The sequence below is a fragment of the Haliaeetus albicilla genome, chromosome 26 (genome assembly GCF_947461875.1).
Source record: "Haliaeetus albicilla chromosome 26, bHalAlb1.1, whole genome shotgun sequence".
Classification (NCBI taxonomy): domain Eukaryota; kingdom Metazoa; phylum Chordata; class Aves; order Accipitriformes; family Accipitridae; genus Haliaeetus; species Haliaeetus albicilla.
In genome coordinates, this window is record NC_091508.1 from 6550739 (window position 1) to 6565817 (window position 15079).

At 69.1% G+C, this 15079-nt stretch overlaps 2 protein-coding genes across 5 annotated transcripts in view; one reads left to right on the forward strand and one right to left on the reverse strand.

Moving 5' to 3' along the window:
• Positions 1-2: 2 nt before the first annotated feature.
• Positions 3-3618, forward strand: PSRC1 (proline and serine rich coiled-coil 1). 3 transcript variants are annotated; one of them, XM_069771979.1, is made up of 7 exons: positions 3-84; positions 953-1007; positions 1092-1149; positions 1723-2071; positions 2310-2466; positions 2758-2919; positions 3017-3618. In XM_069771979.1, the coding sequence occupies exons 2-7, from the start codon at positions 992-994 to the stop codon at positions 3130-3132; spliced, it is 858 nt and encodes a 285-aa protein (XP_069628080.1). In that variant the 5' UTR covers positions 3-84; positions 953-991; the 3' UTR covers positions 3133-3618. The 3 variants fall into 3 exon arrangements, with proteins under 3 accessions (XP_069628080.1, XP_069628081.1, XP_069628079.1); XM_069771980.1 differs by having other exon boundaries at positions 41-84; positions 957-1007; XM_069771978.1 differs by lacking the exon at positions 3-84 and having other exon boundaries at positions 291-1007.
• CELSR2 (cadherin EGF LAG seven-pass G-type receptor 2) overlaps positions 3483-15079 on the reverse strand; it is a 27446-nt gene continuing 15849 nt past the window's right edge. Inside the window, exons 17-35 of one of the 2 annotated variants that reach the window (XM_069771957.1) lie at positions 14955-15049; positions 14648-14857; positions 13543-13726; positions 12541-12684; positions 11746-12007; positions 11298-11465; positions 10745-10871; positions 10042-10242; positions 9435-9609; positions 8681-8793; positions 8522-8598; positions 8064-8190; positions 6933-7055; positions 6708-6838; positions 6020-6108; positions 5761-5910; positions 5361-5567; positions 5024-5261; positions 3483-3927 (exon numbers count right to left, since the gene is read on the reverse strand). In XM_069771957.1, the coding sequence (XP_069628058.1) occupies positions 3906-3927; positions 5024-5261; positions 5361-5567; positions 5761-5910; positions 6020-6108; positions 6708-6838; positions 6933-7055; positions 8064-8190; positions 8522-8598; positions 8681-8793; positions 9435-9609; positions 10042-10242; positions 10745-10871; positions 11298-11465; positions 11746-12007; positions 12541-12684; positions 13543-13726; positions 14648-14857; positions 14955-15049 (2843 nt within the window). In that variant the 3' untranslated portion in view covers positions 3483-3905. The other variant, XM_069771955.1, reaches the window with a different exon arrangement.

The window sequence follows — 15079 nt, forward strand, 5'->3', positions numbered from 1 at the left end:
ATTCGAACGAGAGGACGCCCCCCTGCGCTGGGCCACGCCCCCCTCGGCGCGCGCGCGGCGAGCGGGAGCCGGGGGCGGGCGGCGGTGAGCGGGGCGGGGGGGGGACGGGACCGGGAGCGGGGGCGGGGCCAACCGGGAGCGGGGGCCGGGAGGGGACCGGGACCCCCGGGATGGGGGAGGGGGGAGCTGGGACCCTGCGGTAGGGGGCTGGGGGGTCCCCGGGGGGCAGGGATGCGACCCCCCCGGTGCGGAGCTGGGGTGTTTTGGGGGTCGGGGTGAGGGGCTGGGACCCCCCCGGGATCGGGGTGCGCGGCTGGGACCCCTCGGTGTGGGGCTGGGGTTCCCCGGTGTGGGGCTAGGACCCCCCCCCGGGATAGGGGTGCAGGGCTGAGACCCCCCCAGCGGGGATTGGGACCCCCCTCGGGATCGGGGTGCGGGGCTGGGACCCCCCCGGTGGGGGCTGGGACCCTCTTAGTGTGGGGCCGGGGTTCCCCGGGGATCGGGGTGTGGGGCTGGGACCCCCGGAGGGGGCTGGGACCCCCCCCCCGGGATCGGGGTGCGGGGCTGGAACCCCCTCAGTGTGGGGCTGGGGTGTCCGAGAGATTGGGGTGCTGGGCCGGGACCTCCCCCCCCCCCCCCCGTTGAGGGACAGAGGACCCCCCGGGATCGGGGTGCGTTGGTGGGGGTTCCCCGGGTGGGGGGCATGGGGGTCCCCCGGTCTGGCCCCCCCAGGCCGGGCTGTGCCCGCGCCGGCGGTGCCATACCCGGTGGCACCATCCCCGGTGGCACAAAGCCCCGGCTGTGCCTGGCACCAGCGGGTGCCGTCCCCGGCCGCTGGCCGGTGCCACCCGGGCACCCCGCCCAGGGTCGGGGACACGGGTGGGGGTCCGGGACACAGGCGGGGGTCGGGGACACGGTTGGGGTCCGTGGGTCACCCCCCGCTCACCGCCAGGCAGCCCCTGTGCCAGCGCCGCGGGCCGAGGCGGAGGCGATGGCCGAGGAGCGAGGTAGGGCAGTGCCAGCGCCGCGTCCCCCCTCCATGTCCCCCCACTGCACTGGGGGGCCGGGGCTCACCCCACGTGTCCCCCCAGATGTCCGCTTTGTCACCGAGGAGAGCTTCGACTTCGGGTTCCTGTCCCCTTCCGACAGGTGAGGCGGGGACATGGGGGACGTGGGAGACATGGCACCCCACAGATGGGGTCCTGGGGGACATGGCACCCTATGGCCAGGGACAGCGGGGACATGGCACGCCATGAACAAGGTCCTGGCATCATGGGGGACATGGGACCCCATGGGTGGGGTTCTAGGGGGCATGGGGGACAGGCCACCCCACGGATGAGGTGCTGGGGGACATGGCACCCTATGGCCAGGGACAGCGGGGACATGGCACGCCATGAACAAGGTCCTGGCATCATGGGGGACATGGGACCCCATGGGTGGGGTTCTAGGGGGCATGGGGGACAGGCCACCCCACGGATGAGGTGCTGGGGGACATGGCACCCTATGGCCAGGGACAGCGGGGACGTGCCACCCCATGGATGGGGTCCTGGGGGACATGGCACCCCATTGCCAGTGTCCTAGGGGACATGGGGGACATGCCACCCCACAGCTGGTGTTCTGGGTGGCATGGGGGGGACATGCCACCTCCTGGCTGTGGTGGTGGGTGACACGGTGGGGCTCAGGGAGCCAGGGACAGGACTAACGCTGACCTTCATCCCACAGCCAGGAGGAAGAGGAGGATGAGGAGAGCCTGGCTGGGGCGGGGGCCAGGGGGGGCAGCGGGCGCTGGAGCCCCCTGAGCGGTGCCCGGCTGGAGGAGATGGTGCGGGAGGCCACTCGCCTGGCGGCACAGCTGGAGCAATGTCACCTGCCCCCCCCGATCCCCTCTGGCCCCCCCTCCGCCCACCGCAGCCCCCGCAGCCCCCGCCGCGAGACCTTCGTGGTGAAGGACAGCCCCGTGCGGGCGCTGCTGCCCACCGTGGAGCCACGGGGGCCCCCCCCCGCCACTGCCCGGCCCCCCGCCAAGGCCCGGGGTGCCCCCGCTGCCACCAACGTCCCCGGCACCCGAAAGGTAGGTGGCACCTTGTGGGGGGCAGTCCCAGTGCTCCCAGTATGGCCCCAAACTGTGTTCCCACCACGGTGGAAGTCCTAGACACTACCCCCCCCCCCCCCAAAACCCGTCTTGGGGTGGAGGGGCTCCGAGTGCCACCCTCAAGTCCCCAAGAGTGGCACTGCGGCCCCCCCAGACCCAGCTGAGTGGTGGGCAGCCACTGAGTGGTGTCCCTGTCGCCCCCCCCCTCTGCTTCCAGGTGTCACCCAGCTGTCACCCCACAGCGGTGCCAAAGGGACCCCTCGGGACCAGGGTGCCCCCCCCTAGCCGGGTGGGCGCCCCCCGGCCTTGCCCTCCCCAGGGGCAGGGGGCTGGGACCCGGGGCAAGTCGGAGCCCCTCCAGGCGGGGACAGCAGGTACCGGCTCTGTGGGGGGACGGGGACAACCCGGGCATGGGCAGGTCCTTGGGCAGGTGACACCCACGCCATGGGGCACCCGTGCCATGGGGAACCTGCGCCATGGGGCACCCACGCCATGGGGCACCTGCGTCATGGGAAGCTCATGCCATGGGGTGGGAGAAGGGGACCCAAGCCCCACCAGAGATCCAGCACCCTGGGGCCAAGCGGGTGCCAAAGCCAGCCCCAAGCTGTGGGTTGGGGGGGGTCGGGGTGCCCTCGCTGTGCCCCCATGCCCCCCTCTCTCCTCAGGCCAGCCGAAGGTGAGGGGGGGTGCTGCCCCGTGCCCCCCCGCCGCCCGCCAGCCCCGTGCCAGGGCCACCACTGTCCCCGTCCCCTCTGGCCGCCCCCTCGTGCCCAGCGCCATCCCCAGGGCGCCAGGCCGGACCCTGGTGGGTGCACCTGCACCCAGAGGTAAGGATGGGTGCGGCTGGGGGGGGGCAGGAGGTTGCCCCCCCCCCCCCCCGTGCCTCAGTCTCCCCATGCCCCATGGCTGCTCTCCCCGTTGCAGGTGCGGGGGCGGCACGGGCGGCCCCCCGGGCTGCTGGCTCAGGGTGCAAACCGGGCCCCCCTCCCAGCCGCCTCCGCCCCCCCCGGAAGACGGCGGTGAGCAGCACCCCGAGGTGACACCCCTGCCCAGAGGAGCTTGGGGTGTCCGGACCCCCACCCCCGTCCTGCTGCATGGGTGAGGAAAGGGGGAGCTGGGGAAACTGAGGCATGGCGGGGCAGGGCAGGACTGGGCCCCCCCCCCCAGGGAGGAGGCAGAGGCGCAGGCTGGATTTTGCTTTAATTACAAAAGGTCACATCAGCAGTAGGAAACCTCCCCCCCTGGCCCCCCCACCCCCCCAGCACCCAGGGGTCCCTCACTGCCCCCCCCAAACACCCTCTGTCAGGTGCCACCCACCCCTGGGTGCCACTGCCTGAGCCTCACCCCTGGGGGGGTCAAAGTATTGGGGGAGGGCCCAGACACCCCTGCACCCCCCCAAAGTGTTCCCCCCCTGCCATGTGCCTCCCCCCACCCCCCACCTGGGGGGGGGTCGGCACCATGGGGGGGTTTATATATCCTTTTTTTTGTACTTTTCATGTATTTTTTAAATAAAACCCTCCATTGGGCATGGGGGCTGTGGACGATACTGGGGGGGGGCATGGCGGGGGGGAGCAGGGTGGGGGGCACCCTATGCCACACCCCACCCCCCCCACAAGGTGCCAACAGGGTGAGGGGCAAATCCCTGCCAGGATCCAAAGTGCAATGGGGGGATGTATCTCCGGCTTCGTGCCCCCTCCTGATGCCCCCCCCCATCCTGGTACCACCCCCTGTCCCAATGCCCCCCCCATGTGATGCCCCCATCCCGGTGTCCCCAGTGTGGGGGCACGAGCAGGGGGTGCTCTCCGGGTCCCTGTTAGATGGAGGTCTCGTCGCTCCTGGGGGGGACGGACGGACAGACAGACGGGCAGGGGGTGGGCACGAAGGGTGGGTGGGTGGGTGGGGAATAAAAAACAAGACAGACGGATGCGTGATCGGGGGTGAGGCGGGTGCCAGGGTGCCCTCCGCGCCCGCAGCACCCAGCGCTCGCCCAGACGGGGGGGAGATGAAGGGGGGGGGGGCAGGAGCCCCCCGGCCCCCGCGGGTTAATGGAGAAAATTAAAAAACAGAAATCTGGGCAGGGGGGGCGGAGAGGAGAGAAGAGGGAGGGTTAGTGCCCGTGGGCAGGGAGCCCCCCCAGCAGTGCCCACTGCAATGCCAACCCAGCCACCCTGCCCCCCATGGGAACCCCAGCACTCCATGGGCACCCAATGGACAGTCAACAGGCACCCAATGGGCACTGTTAGACCTGACGGGCACCCAATGGGCACCCTGGCACCCAATGGGAACCCTCACACCCAGTGTGCACCCTTACACCCAATGAGCACCCAATGGGCACCCAACGGGCACCTTGGCATCCAACGGGAACTCAACAGGCACCCAATGGGCACCCTCACACCCAGTTTGCATCCAGTGAGCACCCAATGGACACCCTGACACCCAGTTCGCACCTTCAAACCCCTTATGCACCCCTACACCCAATGGCACCCAATGGACATTCTCAAACCCAGTGGGCATGCTGGCACCCTATGGACACCCAACAGGCACCCTTGCACCCAATGGGCACCCAACAGCCATCCTTTCACCTGATGGGCACCCAACAGGCACCCTTGCACCCAATGAGTGCCCAATGGGAACCATGGCACCCAACGGGCACCCAATGGGCACCCAAGGAGCAGTGCTGCACCCAGTGGGTGCCCAAAGGGAACCCTGGCACTTAATGGGCACCCAACAGCCACCCTGGCACCTAATGGGCACCCAGTGGGCACTCTTGCACCCAACAACCATCCTTTCACTTGATAGGCACCCAATGGGAGTCTTTGCACCCAATGGACACCCAACAGGAACCCTGGCACCCAATGGGCACCCAACAGGCACCCTTGCACTCAAGGGTCGCCCATTGGGCTCCCTAGCAGCCATCTGTCAGGCACTCACTCAGAGCCGGAGGAGTCCTCGTCCACGGTGCCCGCCTTGATGCTCATGGCGATGGGGGTGACACCGCTGAGCTGCTCCTGCAGGGTCTGGCGGGGGCGGGGGGCGCCGGTGCCCCCCACCCGGCTGCCCTCGCTGCCCGAGGAGGTGGCGGTGCCCGTGGGAGGTGGCGGGGGGGGCCCGAGGCGCTGGGTGCTGCCCCGCTCGCTGATGGGGGGCAGGCACTTCTTCTTCAGGATGCCTGCGGGGTGGGGGGCATCACCCAAGGTTTGGGGGGGTCCCAGCCTCGAGGTGACCCCCCCACCCCACGGCACCCGCTTGGGTGCGTGGCACCTCATACCTTTGTGGGGGTGTGGCAGGGGCAGCAGCGGGGGGTCCCTAGGGAGCGCCTCGCCATTAAGGCGGGGGGGCTCACCCCGGGGGGGTCCCTCACCCCCCGCCGGCTCCACCCGCAGGGTCTCGCTGCCCCCGTGCCCCTCGCTCTCGCTGGCCGTAGTCATGAATTCCCCTGGCCAGTACGGCCGCCCTGGGGCCACCAGGCTGTCACCTGCGGGCAGAGGGGGGCTGCTGGGATGGGCAGGCTGAGAGACAACCCCCATCCCCACTGGGTGCCCCCCATCAGCACCCCAGCCATGGTGAGGGACACCCCCCCGCTGTGCCCAGTGGGTGCCCTCCCCACCCACACCCCAGACTGGGTGAGGGACCCCCATCCCCACTGGGTGCCCCCAGGCTGGCATTACCGGGGGCTGGGGGGGATAGGGAGGGCCCGGGCAAGGTGTCCCAGCCAGCGGGGGGGGCCTCATCCTCGCTCTCAGAGGAGTGCGTGGAGCCATAGGAGCCGCTCCGGTCATCCTCCAGCGACAGGTCACTGTCCGAGTCTGTGTCGTGCTCTGCGGGGAGGGAGCGACACACAGGTCAGGGGGTGCCCAGGGACACAACCACCTCCCTCCCCACTCGGGCTGAGGCCAGGCGCACTCGTTGCACACGTGGTGCTCCTACCTTCAGGCTGGTCCTGGGCGTCGAGGAAGAGCCCCCCTGGCTCGGCCAGCGCCCGCTGCCCTGGGCTGCCCGCCAGCCCCGAGTCCTCCCTGCCAGAGAGGGGAGACCTGCACCCATCAGCACCCATCGGCGCTCATCGGTGCCCACTGGTGCCTTGCCACCCCGTCACCTTGCCACATTGCCAACCTGCCATCCCACCACCCATCAGCATCCCACCACTGCGCCATCATGCCACCCACCCCACCGCTCCACCACCATGTTCCCCATCACCCAGCTGTCTTGCCACCCCACTACCGTCCCCCCCCAGCTGTGCCACCCACCCCACCACCGTGCTGCCGTACCACCACCGAACCAACCCATCACCCTGCCACCCCAGCATCGTGTTACCCTGCCACCTTGTTGCTATGCCACCCTGTCAACCCATCACCCCACCACCATGCCACCCCACCCTCCCCATGACCCCCTCACCCCACAGCCCTGCCACCCCCCCATCATGCTCCCCTACTGTCGTGTCACCCCCTCACCCATCCCATCACCCCCCCAACCCTGCCACCACGCTGCAACACCACCAACCCATTGCCCTGCCATCTTGCCACCCCAATGCCACCCTGCCACTGCGCTGCCGTGCCACCCCCACCACCCCGCCACCTCCTCCCTCCCCCCGATGTCATCGTCCCGGTGGGGTTACCGGCGCACGAAGGGGATGTAGCTGTGGTGGCTCTTGCCAGAGCGTGCGGTGCTGTGCAGGGAGCCAGTGGAGCCGCCGGTGGGTGCTGGGTACAGCCGCCCCGCCACGTAGGTGCTGTCACAGCCATAGGCCTGCCACGGGGACGGGGACATCATGGCCATGGGGGGTAGCTGCCCCTCGCCCCCCCCCGGCCCCTGCCCTATCCCAATCCCTCCCAGCACTCACGGGGGTCAGGGTGGATTTGGTGGCCAGCGCAGGGTCAGGGCTGCGCCTGCGGGTGCAGCTGAGCCGCAGGCTCCGCCGCACCTCCTTGCTCAGCACCACGCAGAAGAGGAAGATGAGGGGGCCCTGGGGCAGAGAGGGGAGCATGTGGGCATGGCATGGGGGGGGCGTGCCAGCCAGCCCCCGTCTGCACACTGCAGGGGACCCCACCGGCACCACAGACAGGTCAAGGGTCCCCACATGCCCACTGGGTGCCCCCCATTAGCACCCTGGACGGGGTGAGGGACCCCCCCGTGCCCACTGGGTGCCCCCCATTGTCATCCCAAACAGGGCAAGGGACCCCCCCGCCCACTGGGTGCCCCCCATTGGGCAGGGTGAGGCACGAGGGACCCCCCCATACCCACTGGGTCCCCCCCATTGGCATCCCAAACAGGGCAAGGGACCCCATGTGCCCACTGGGTGCCCACCCAAAATAGGTGAGGGACCTCTGGTACCCACCAGGCACCCAGCAGGAAAGGGGCTCGTTCTTGGGGTGCTCTCTGTCCTATCACCCCCCACCACCCCACTGGTGTCCCCAGCTGGGCAGCTATAGGAGGGAGGGGCAGGGTGCCAGGGCACGTAGGGGTATGGGGGGGGTACAGAGACATATGAGGCTGCAGGGAGTTATAGGGTGACACAGGTATGGGGGATGGAGGTATTGGGGGCTCAGGGAGCTATAGGGAGCTATAGGGTGCTATAAGAGCATAGGGGTGGAGTGGGCACAGAGGAGGATGGGGTAAAGGAGGTGTAGGGGGCACAGGCAGTTATGGGGGGCAGAGGGATGCAAAGGATATAGGTGCTGCGGGGAGGTATAGGGGGCATGGGGATGTATAGGGGCATAGGGGGGTATAGGGAGCAGGGGTTGCAGGGAGGTATAGGGGACAGAAGGTATAGGGAGGCACAGGAGGTATAGACAGGGCAAAAACTGGGTAGGGGATGTAGGGGAAAGTGTAGGGGCTGTGGGGGGCACAGCGGGTACAGGGGCTATGGGGAGCACAGGGGGTATGGAGGCTATGGGGGGCATGGGGGTGTGGGGGGTACGGGGTGCACAGGGGGTATAGGGGCTATGGGGGGCACAGGGGGGACCCCGATCACCTGGAGGCAGTTGGAGACGGCGAAGAGGTAGTGAAAGAGGAGAGCGTCGCTGTTGACGGAGAGCAGGGCCAGGAGCCAGGCCAGGCTGGGCAGCGCCAGCACCACCACCGCCGTCTGCAGCCCAGAGCTGGGGGGCATTGCCGTCAGCCCCCTGCCCACAGCCCTCCTCATGCTGCTGGCTCTGCGCTCCCCTGTGGGCACCCACACCGCCTTCCCTGCCACCCGTGGGTGCCCCACACCCTTCATGTGTCCCTGCCACCCACATGCACCCTGTGTGCCCGTCACCCATGGGCACCTCAGCACCCAGTACCCCCTGCCACCCAGGGGTGTCCCCACACCCCATGGCTCCTGCCACCCAGGGGTGCCCCAGCACCCCATGCCCCCCTGCCACCCACGGGCACCCCAGCACCCCGTGCCCCCCTGCCACCCACGGGTGCCCCCCCACCCGGGTGACTCACGCCGTGCCCTTCTTCTCGAAGCCCTGCGGGGTGGCGCAGGTGGCCCTGGCCGCCAGCACGAGGAAGAAGATGCTGACCTGTGGGTGCAGAGGGGTGAGCGGGTGGGGCGCGGGCACCCATGGGGGACCTGGGCACCCCCCCCAGCCCCCCCATACGCACGGCCACGGCGCAGGCGATGGGCCCCGCCAGGCTCCAGACCAGGCTGTCGTGGATGGAGAGCCAGCAGAAGTCGGGGTTGCCGTAGCCCTCGGGGTCCAGCCCCACCGCCAGCCCTGCCCCCACAGGCACGGCTCAGGGGCGGGGCCACGCCGGGGGGGGGGCGGGGCTAACCGCCAAGGGGCGGGGTTAAGAGAGGAGGGGCGGGGCTAAGGCGGGGTGGGGCATGGGATAGCATGAGGATAGCGCAGGGCTGGGGAGGTGGCTATGCTCTTGGGGGCGGGGCTATGCTGGGTGAGGGCGGGACTATGGCCCTGGGGGTGTGTCTAACATCTTGGAGGCGGGGCTATCATGGAGGAGGGTGGGGCTATGGACCTGGGGGTGTGTCTAAGAGGCTGGAGAGGGCTATGCTCTTGGGGGTGGGGCTATGGTGGCTGTGGGCGGGCCGACCTCTTAGGGGCGTGGCTATGTTTTGGGGCGGGGCTATGCTATTGGGGCGGGGCTATATGCTCTGGGACAGGGCTATGCTGTTGGGGGCGGGGCTATGCATGGAAATGGCACCCCACCCTGCACCAGGCTGATGGGGGAAGTGGTTTAGGGGGTGGGGCCAAACCCTAGAAGGGGGTGGGGACACCCAGAGGGTGTTGACCCAGGTGGAGGTGGGTGCCCAGTGGTGGGGGTTCCATGGGGCAGGGCTAGGGCCAGGGGGCGAGGTTAGGGCCAGGGGGCGGAGCCCGGCTCTGTGGGCGTGCCCTACCGGTGATGAAGGCGGGCAGCCCCCAGCCCAGGACATGGTAGAAGCGCATGGGCCCACGGTCGACGTGGCGGGGCTCGCTGCGGCGCCGGTAGAGGTGCAGCCCCTCCAACAGCGCCCAGCCCACCGCGCTCATGTAGAGGAACTGCAGCAGGATGGCCACCACCGTGCACGCCAGCTGTGCCCCACACGTTACTGCCCCGCCCCCTGGACACACCCATCTCGCCCACAGGAGCCCCGCCCATGCAAACCACATGCACCACCCCGGAGCCCCGCCCTCTCTGCAGTCCCGCCCATGAAAGCCACACCCACCACTGTAGCTTCACCCCATTAGCCCCACCCCCAACCACCCCACCCTGGGAGACCCACCCCTTTGAGACCCCACCCCTTTAAGAAGCCCCACCCCTTAGATAGACCCTCCCCCCTTAGGCCCAACCCACCACAGCTCTGCCCACTGGTTAGCCCCGCCCAATGTAGCCCCGCCCCCAGGAGCCCCACCCACCAGCATGCCTGGAAGGTGGGGGACCCCCAAGCCCTGAAAGCCCCTCCCACCCGAGCCCCGCCCCCTTGGCTTTGCCCCAGTTGGCCCCGCCCCGCCCGGGTCACGCACCGGGAGGTCGGCCTGGTTGATGCCGAGCAGGAAGACGAGCTGGGCGAGGAGGAGGGCGGTGGCACCGTGGCGGCGGATGCTGTGGCGGTTGGAGCGCAGCCCCCGCAGCCCCCCCAGCGCCAGCACGGCCAGCAGCAGCCCCGCCAGCCCCACTCCCAGCGAGGCGTAGGTCAGCGCCGCCAGCGGCAGGATCTCCCCGTTCTGCAGCACCGCGGCACCCGTCGGCAGGTGCCCACCATGTGCTGGGCACGCGCCCCGGGGGACGCGCCCCTGGGGACACGCCCCTGGGGGAGACGCCCTATAGAACCACGCCCCCCCCAGCCATACACCCCCCAGGGGCTTTAGCCCTAGGGGAAACCTCACCCACATTGCTCAGCCCCACCCCAATGGAGCCCCACCCATCCTGCTTAGCCCCGCCCCACAGGAGCCCCCCCCCACCTTGCTTGGCCCTGCTGCCATCAGCACCCACACCTCCATCTCTGACCCCGCCCCTTCTGCCAAGCCCCACCCACCTCCTTGTCCCCTCCCCCTTTTCACAAGCCCCGCCCCTTCCACCCCACAGCCCTGCCCACAGCATGGCACCACCCGCCCAGCCTGGTCCCCACGTGTCCCCCTGCCAGCCCCATCCCCCGTGTGCCCCATGTCCCCACGCCAGGGCCCTGTTCCCGGGTCACCCCCATGCCCCGGGTCCCCCGTGTCCCACCTCACGGCGGGAGATGTCCATGAGGACGGCGAAGCTGGTCAGGTGGTGGCACTGGCAGCTGACGTGGCTCCGGTTGCGGAAGACGACCTCACAGCCCCGCGCCGACCAGCCACCCGTGCCGCCCGCCCTGCACCGGCACCCTCAGCCACCGTCTGGGACACCCATCCCACCCCACCCGGGGACACAGGGACACCCACCGGCACCCTCAGCCGCTGCCTGGGACACCCATCCCACTCCACCCAGGGACATGGGGACACCCACCAGCACCCTCAGCCACCACCCGGGACACCCACCCCACCCAGGGACACCCACCAGCACCCTGTCCCTGATACCCCCCAGGGTCTGAGCTGCCCAGCACGACCCCATCCCCATCACCCACCCGTGATCCCCAGGGACAAGGCCGCCCCATCCCCGCACCACCAGCCATACCCATCACCATGTGCCACCCCCTCCCTCCCTGCCCGTCGGGGCACCCACCCCACCCTGTCCCCATGTCCCCTATCCCCACCCAGGGGTGTCCCTGTCCCTGTCCCTGTCGCCCCCCCCGGCTCACAGCAGGGAGTGGTTCCAGAAGACGCAGATGGGCTTCGAGCGCTCCTGGGTCTCCAACAGCCGGAACTGGAGGGTGATGGGCTTCGCCAGCGCCCGCGGTGCCCGTGCCCCCCCCGCGTGCACGCTGATGCTCACCACCGGTGTGTTGATGATAGGGCGCTTGGGCACCCTGGGGTGCACCAGAGTCAGGGTCCCCACCCAGGCGTGGGTACCCTGTCACACTTCTCGGTGACCCGCTGTGCCCTGGCACCCCACGGGCACCCTCCCTGGGACCGACCCCCATCTCCCAGCTCCCCCTTTCCTGGGGATGCCCTGGGGACAGTTCCCTGTCCCCATTGTCCCAGAACCCCACAGATGCCCTCCCTTGCCCTGGCACCCCATGGGCACCCTCCCAGCCCCCTGTGCCCCCATGCCCTGGCCCCCCCACTGCCCCCTGGTCCCGCGGGTACCTGAGGCTGCGCTTGTCGGTGTCGTACTGCTCGGGCAGGAGTCCGGCCAGGGTACGGTAGATGATGACGCTGGCGATGGCCTGGCCCTCGCCCAGTGCCGGGTGGCGCTTGTGCCGGGTCACCAGGGTCACCTCCTCCTCTTCATCCTCCTCCTCCTCCTCCTCCTCCTCCTCCTTCTCCTCTGTAGCTTCTTCATCCTCCCCTTCCTCCTCCTCCTGCCCACCCGTGCCCTGTGGTGGCTGCCCGTGCCCAGCAGAGGGGTCTGGGGTGCACGGGCAGGGGTCTGGCATGATGCTCTGCCAGCTCCATGGTCACGCCAGTGTCCCCAACCCTGCCAGCCCCATGGCCACACCAGGGTCCCCAGCTCTGCCAGCTCCATGGCTACGCTGAGGTCCCCTCATCCATGCCAGCCCCATGCCAGGCTCCCCAGCTGTGCCAGTCCCACAGCCATACCAGGATCCCCGCCCTGAAACCTGCCAACCCCTTGTCCATGCCAGGATCCCCAACCCTGCCAGCCCCATTCCAGGGTCCCCCTGACCCTGCCAGGCCCACTGCCACACTGGGGTCCCCAACCCTCCCAGCCCCGTGCCAGGGTCCCCAGTCATGCCAGCCCCATGGCCAAACGGGTGTCCCCCCAACCCTGCAAGCCCCATGGATGCAACAGGGTCCCCAACCCTGCCAGCACCACGCTGGGGTCCCCAACCCTGCCAGCCCACGGTTGTGCTGGGGTCTCCCCCACCCCCCCAGCCTGTGCCAGCTCCCCCTGTCCCCTCATTTCCCCCCACTGGGACTCACGCCTGCCCTCGGGGGGCCGGAAGACGCTGTCTGGCAGGATGACGGTGGTCTCCAGGTCGGGCGGCTTCTCCCCCCGCAGCGCCTCGTAGCGTGGCAGCCGGGCGCCCGCAAAGCTGCCCTTGTCCAGCCGCACCACCGACACCACTGCGGCACTGTGTCACCCAGGGGCCCTGCGGCACCCTGTGTGCCCGGCACCCACAGCCCCTGGCACCCACAGCCCCTGGCACCCTGTGTGCCCAGCACAGACCCTGGCACCCACAGGTGCTGGCACCCACAGTGCAGGTCCCTGGGTACGTGTCCCCTGGGCACACTTGTGGCAGCATCCCTTGTGCACACACACACAAATGCCCGTGATCCTGGGCACACGTGTGTCCCTGGGTACATGTAGTGGAGGGCATGGTATTCATGTCCATGTCACCAGGCACACACATGTCCCTTGGGACATACGTCCCCTGGGCGCACACACACACCCACAAGCCTAGTCACACATGTGTCCCTGGTCACACACATGCTCCCAGACACATGCATGTCCCCATCCCTCGGCACACAGGAACCCACAACCCTGGGCACACACATGCCCATGTCGCCACGTGCACAGGTGTCCTTGGGCACACACATGTTCCCAGGTGCACGCATGTCCCCCAGGCACACACATGTCCATGTCCCCAGCACACATGTCCTTGGGCACACATCATGTCCCCCAAGCACACGTGTTCCCAGGCACACACATGTCCCCTGGGCACACACATGTCCACGTCCCCAGGCACAAGCATGTCCCCAGCACACACGTCACACAGGCACACACATGTCCCCAGGCACACCCATGCCCACGTCCTCAGGCACACGTCCCCCAGGCACACGCATGTCCCCGTAGCACATGCATGTCCCTGGGGACAGGCATGTCTCCACAGGACACATCTCCCAGGCACACCCACGACCCCAGCACCGCCCCCTCCCCAGGCACACGCATGTCCCCGTCCCTGGGGGGGTGTCCCCGCTCACCGATGTTGGGGGTGACGATGGTGAAGGGGCTGAGGTAGGTCTGGGGCATGTTCTGCGCCAGGGCGCTGGCGTAGTCCTCGAAGTGCTTCAGCAGCCAGGCCGTGCCCCCCTCTGTCTGCTGGATCAGCTCCCAGTGCCGCTTGTTGCTGGTGTCCAGCAGGGCGCTGCCCACCCGCAGCAGGTTCTGCCGGGACGGGCAGGGGTGGGCAGTGCTGCCGGGTGCCTGCCACCCTGGCATCTGGGCAGGGTTTTTCCCTCCCTCTCTCTGCTTCGCTTCCCTGCAAGGCTCTGTGGGCTGGGGTACCCTGGCACAGACAGCTGGTGCCAGGTATGCTGTAAACCCCCCCCCATCTGTGGGTGAGGCAGTGCCCATCACCCTGGCATCTGGGCTTATGAAAGGGAGCACTGAGCCCACCCCACCTACAGCTCAGCGATTCCCTGGGGAGCAGGGAATGGAGGAGGTGCCCTGGCACTGCCAGCTGCTCCCAGGCACTCCCTGCCCCAGTATGCACTCCATTTCCAAAGGGTGCCCATCACCCTGGTGTCGGGCCTCCTGCCACTAGCCCATGCTCCATTACAGCTCAAGGGGAGGGGGCATCCTGGCACTGCCAGCCAGCCCCACCATCCACCCCTCTCCAAGCATCACCCTGCAGACACAGGCCCACCCCCCCCCGCTGCCACGAGGGTGCCCATCACCCTGGCATCTGGGCTTCTCCACCAGCCCATGCTGCCCTGTGAATCACAGCATGGAGGGGGCACCCTGGCACTGCCAGCTGCTCCCAGCCATGCCCTGACCCAGCATGCACCCCCTTCCAAAAGGCTGCCTATCACCCTGGCATCCAGCCTCCTGCACCAACCCACCCACGAGGGTGCCCATCACCCTGGTGTCAGGCCTCCTCCACCAGCCCACGCTCCCCTGCAGATTAAGGCATGGAGGAGGTGCCCTGGCACCTTTCAAAAGGCTGCCCATCACCCTGGCGTCTGGGCTCCTGCACCAACACCCCCCCCCTTCCCATGAGGGTGCCCATCACCCTGGCGTCTGAGCTCCCGCACCAACACCCCCCTCCACCACAAGGGTGCCCATCGCCCCGGCGTCGGGCCCCACCTCGGTGAAGTGGACGTCCTGGGTGGCGGCCAGGCGGAAGCCGCGCTGGGCGCTCTCGTGCTGCAGCAGGCGGCTGGCCAGCCGGTACGCCAGGCGCAGGTCGCTGCCGAAGTAGGCGGCCGTGCGGCGGGTGGCATCGTGCAGCTGCAGGGCCACGCGCCGCGACTGCGCCGGGTCCAGTGCCGACTCGTTCCGCGACAGTCGTTCCGCCTGGCGGGCGGCATCGTTAGCGGGGAGGCGGTGGTGGCATCGTCACCGTCCCCACGTCCCCGTCCCCCCATCGTCCCCCGCCCCCGGGGACGCTCACCCAGGCCCGGAGGGCGGCGAAGGCCAGGGAACTGCAGTTGAAGAGGTTGGGGGGCAGCCAGCCCTTGTGCTCATCACAGTGTCGGACTGCTGTGCCTGCGGGGACGGTGGCCCGGTGGTGACACC

What these genes read in the sequence shown, in the direction of transcription:
- PSRC1 (XM_069771978.1), top strand. Translation starts at nt 704, where the DNA reads ATGGGGGTCCCCCGGTCTGGCCCCCCCAGGCCGGGCTGTGCCCGCGCC. An exon ending in TTCCTGTCCCCTTCCGACAG is followed by an intron (nt 1,150 to 1,722) that starts GTGAGGCGGGGA and finishes TTCATCCCACAG; the next exon opens with CCAGGAGGAAGAGGAGGATG. An exon ending in GGGTGCACCTGCACCCAGAG is followed by an intron (nt 2,920 to 3,016) that starts GTAAGGATGGGT and finishes TCCCCGTTGCAG; the next exon opens with GTGCGGGGGCGGCACGGGCG.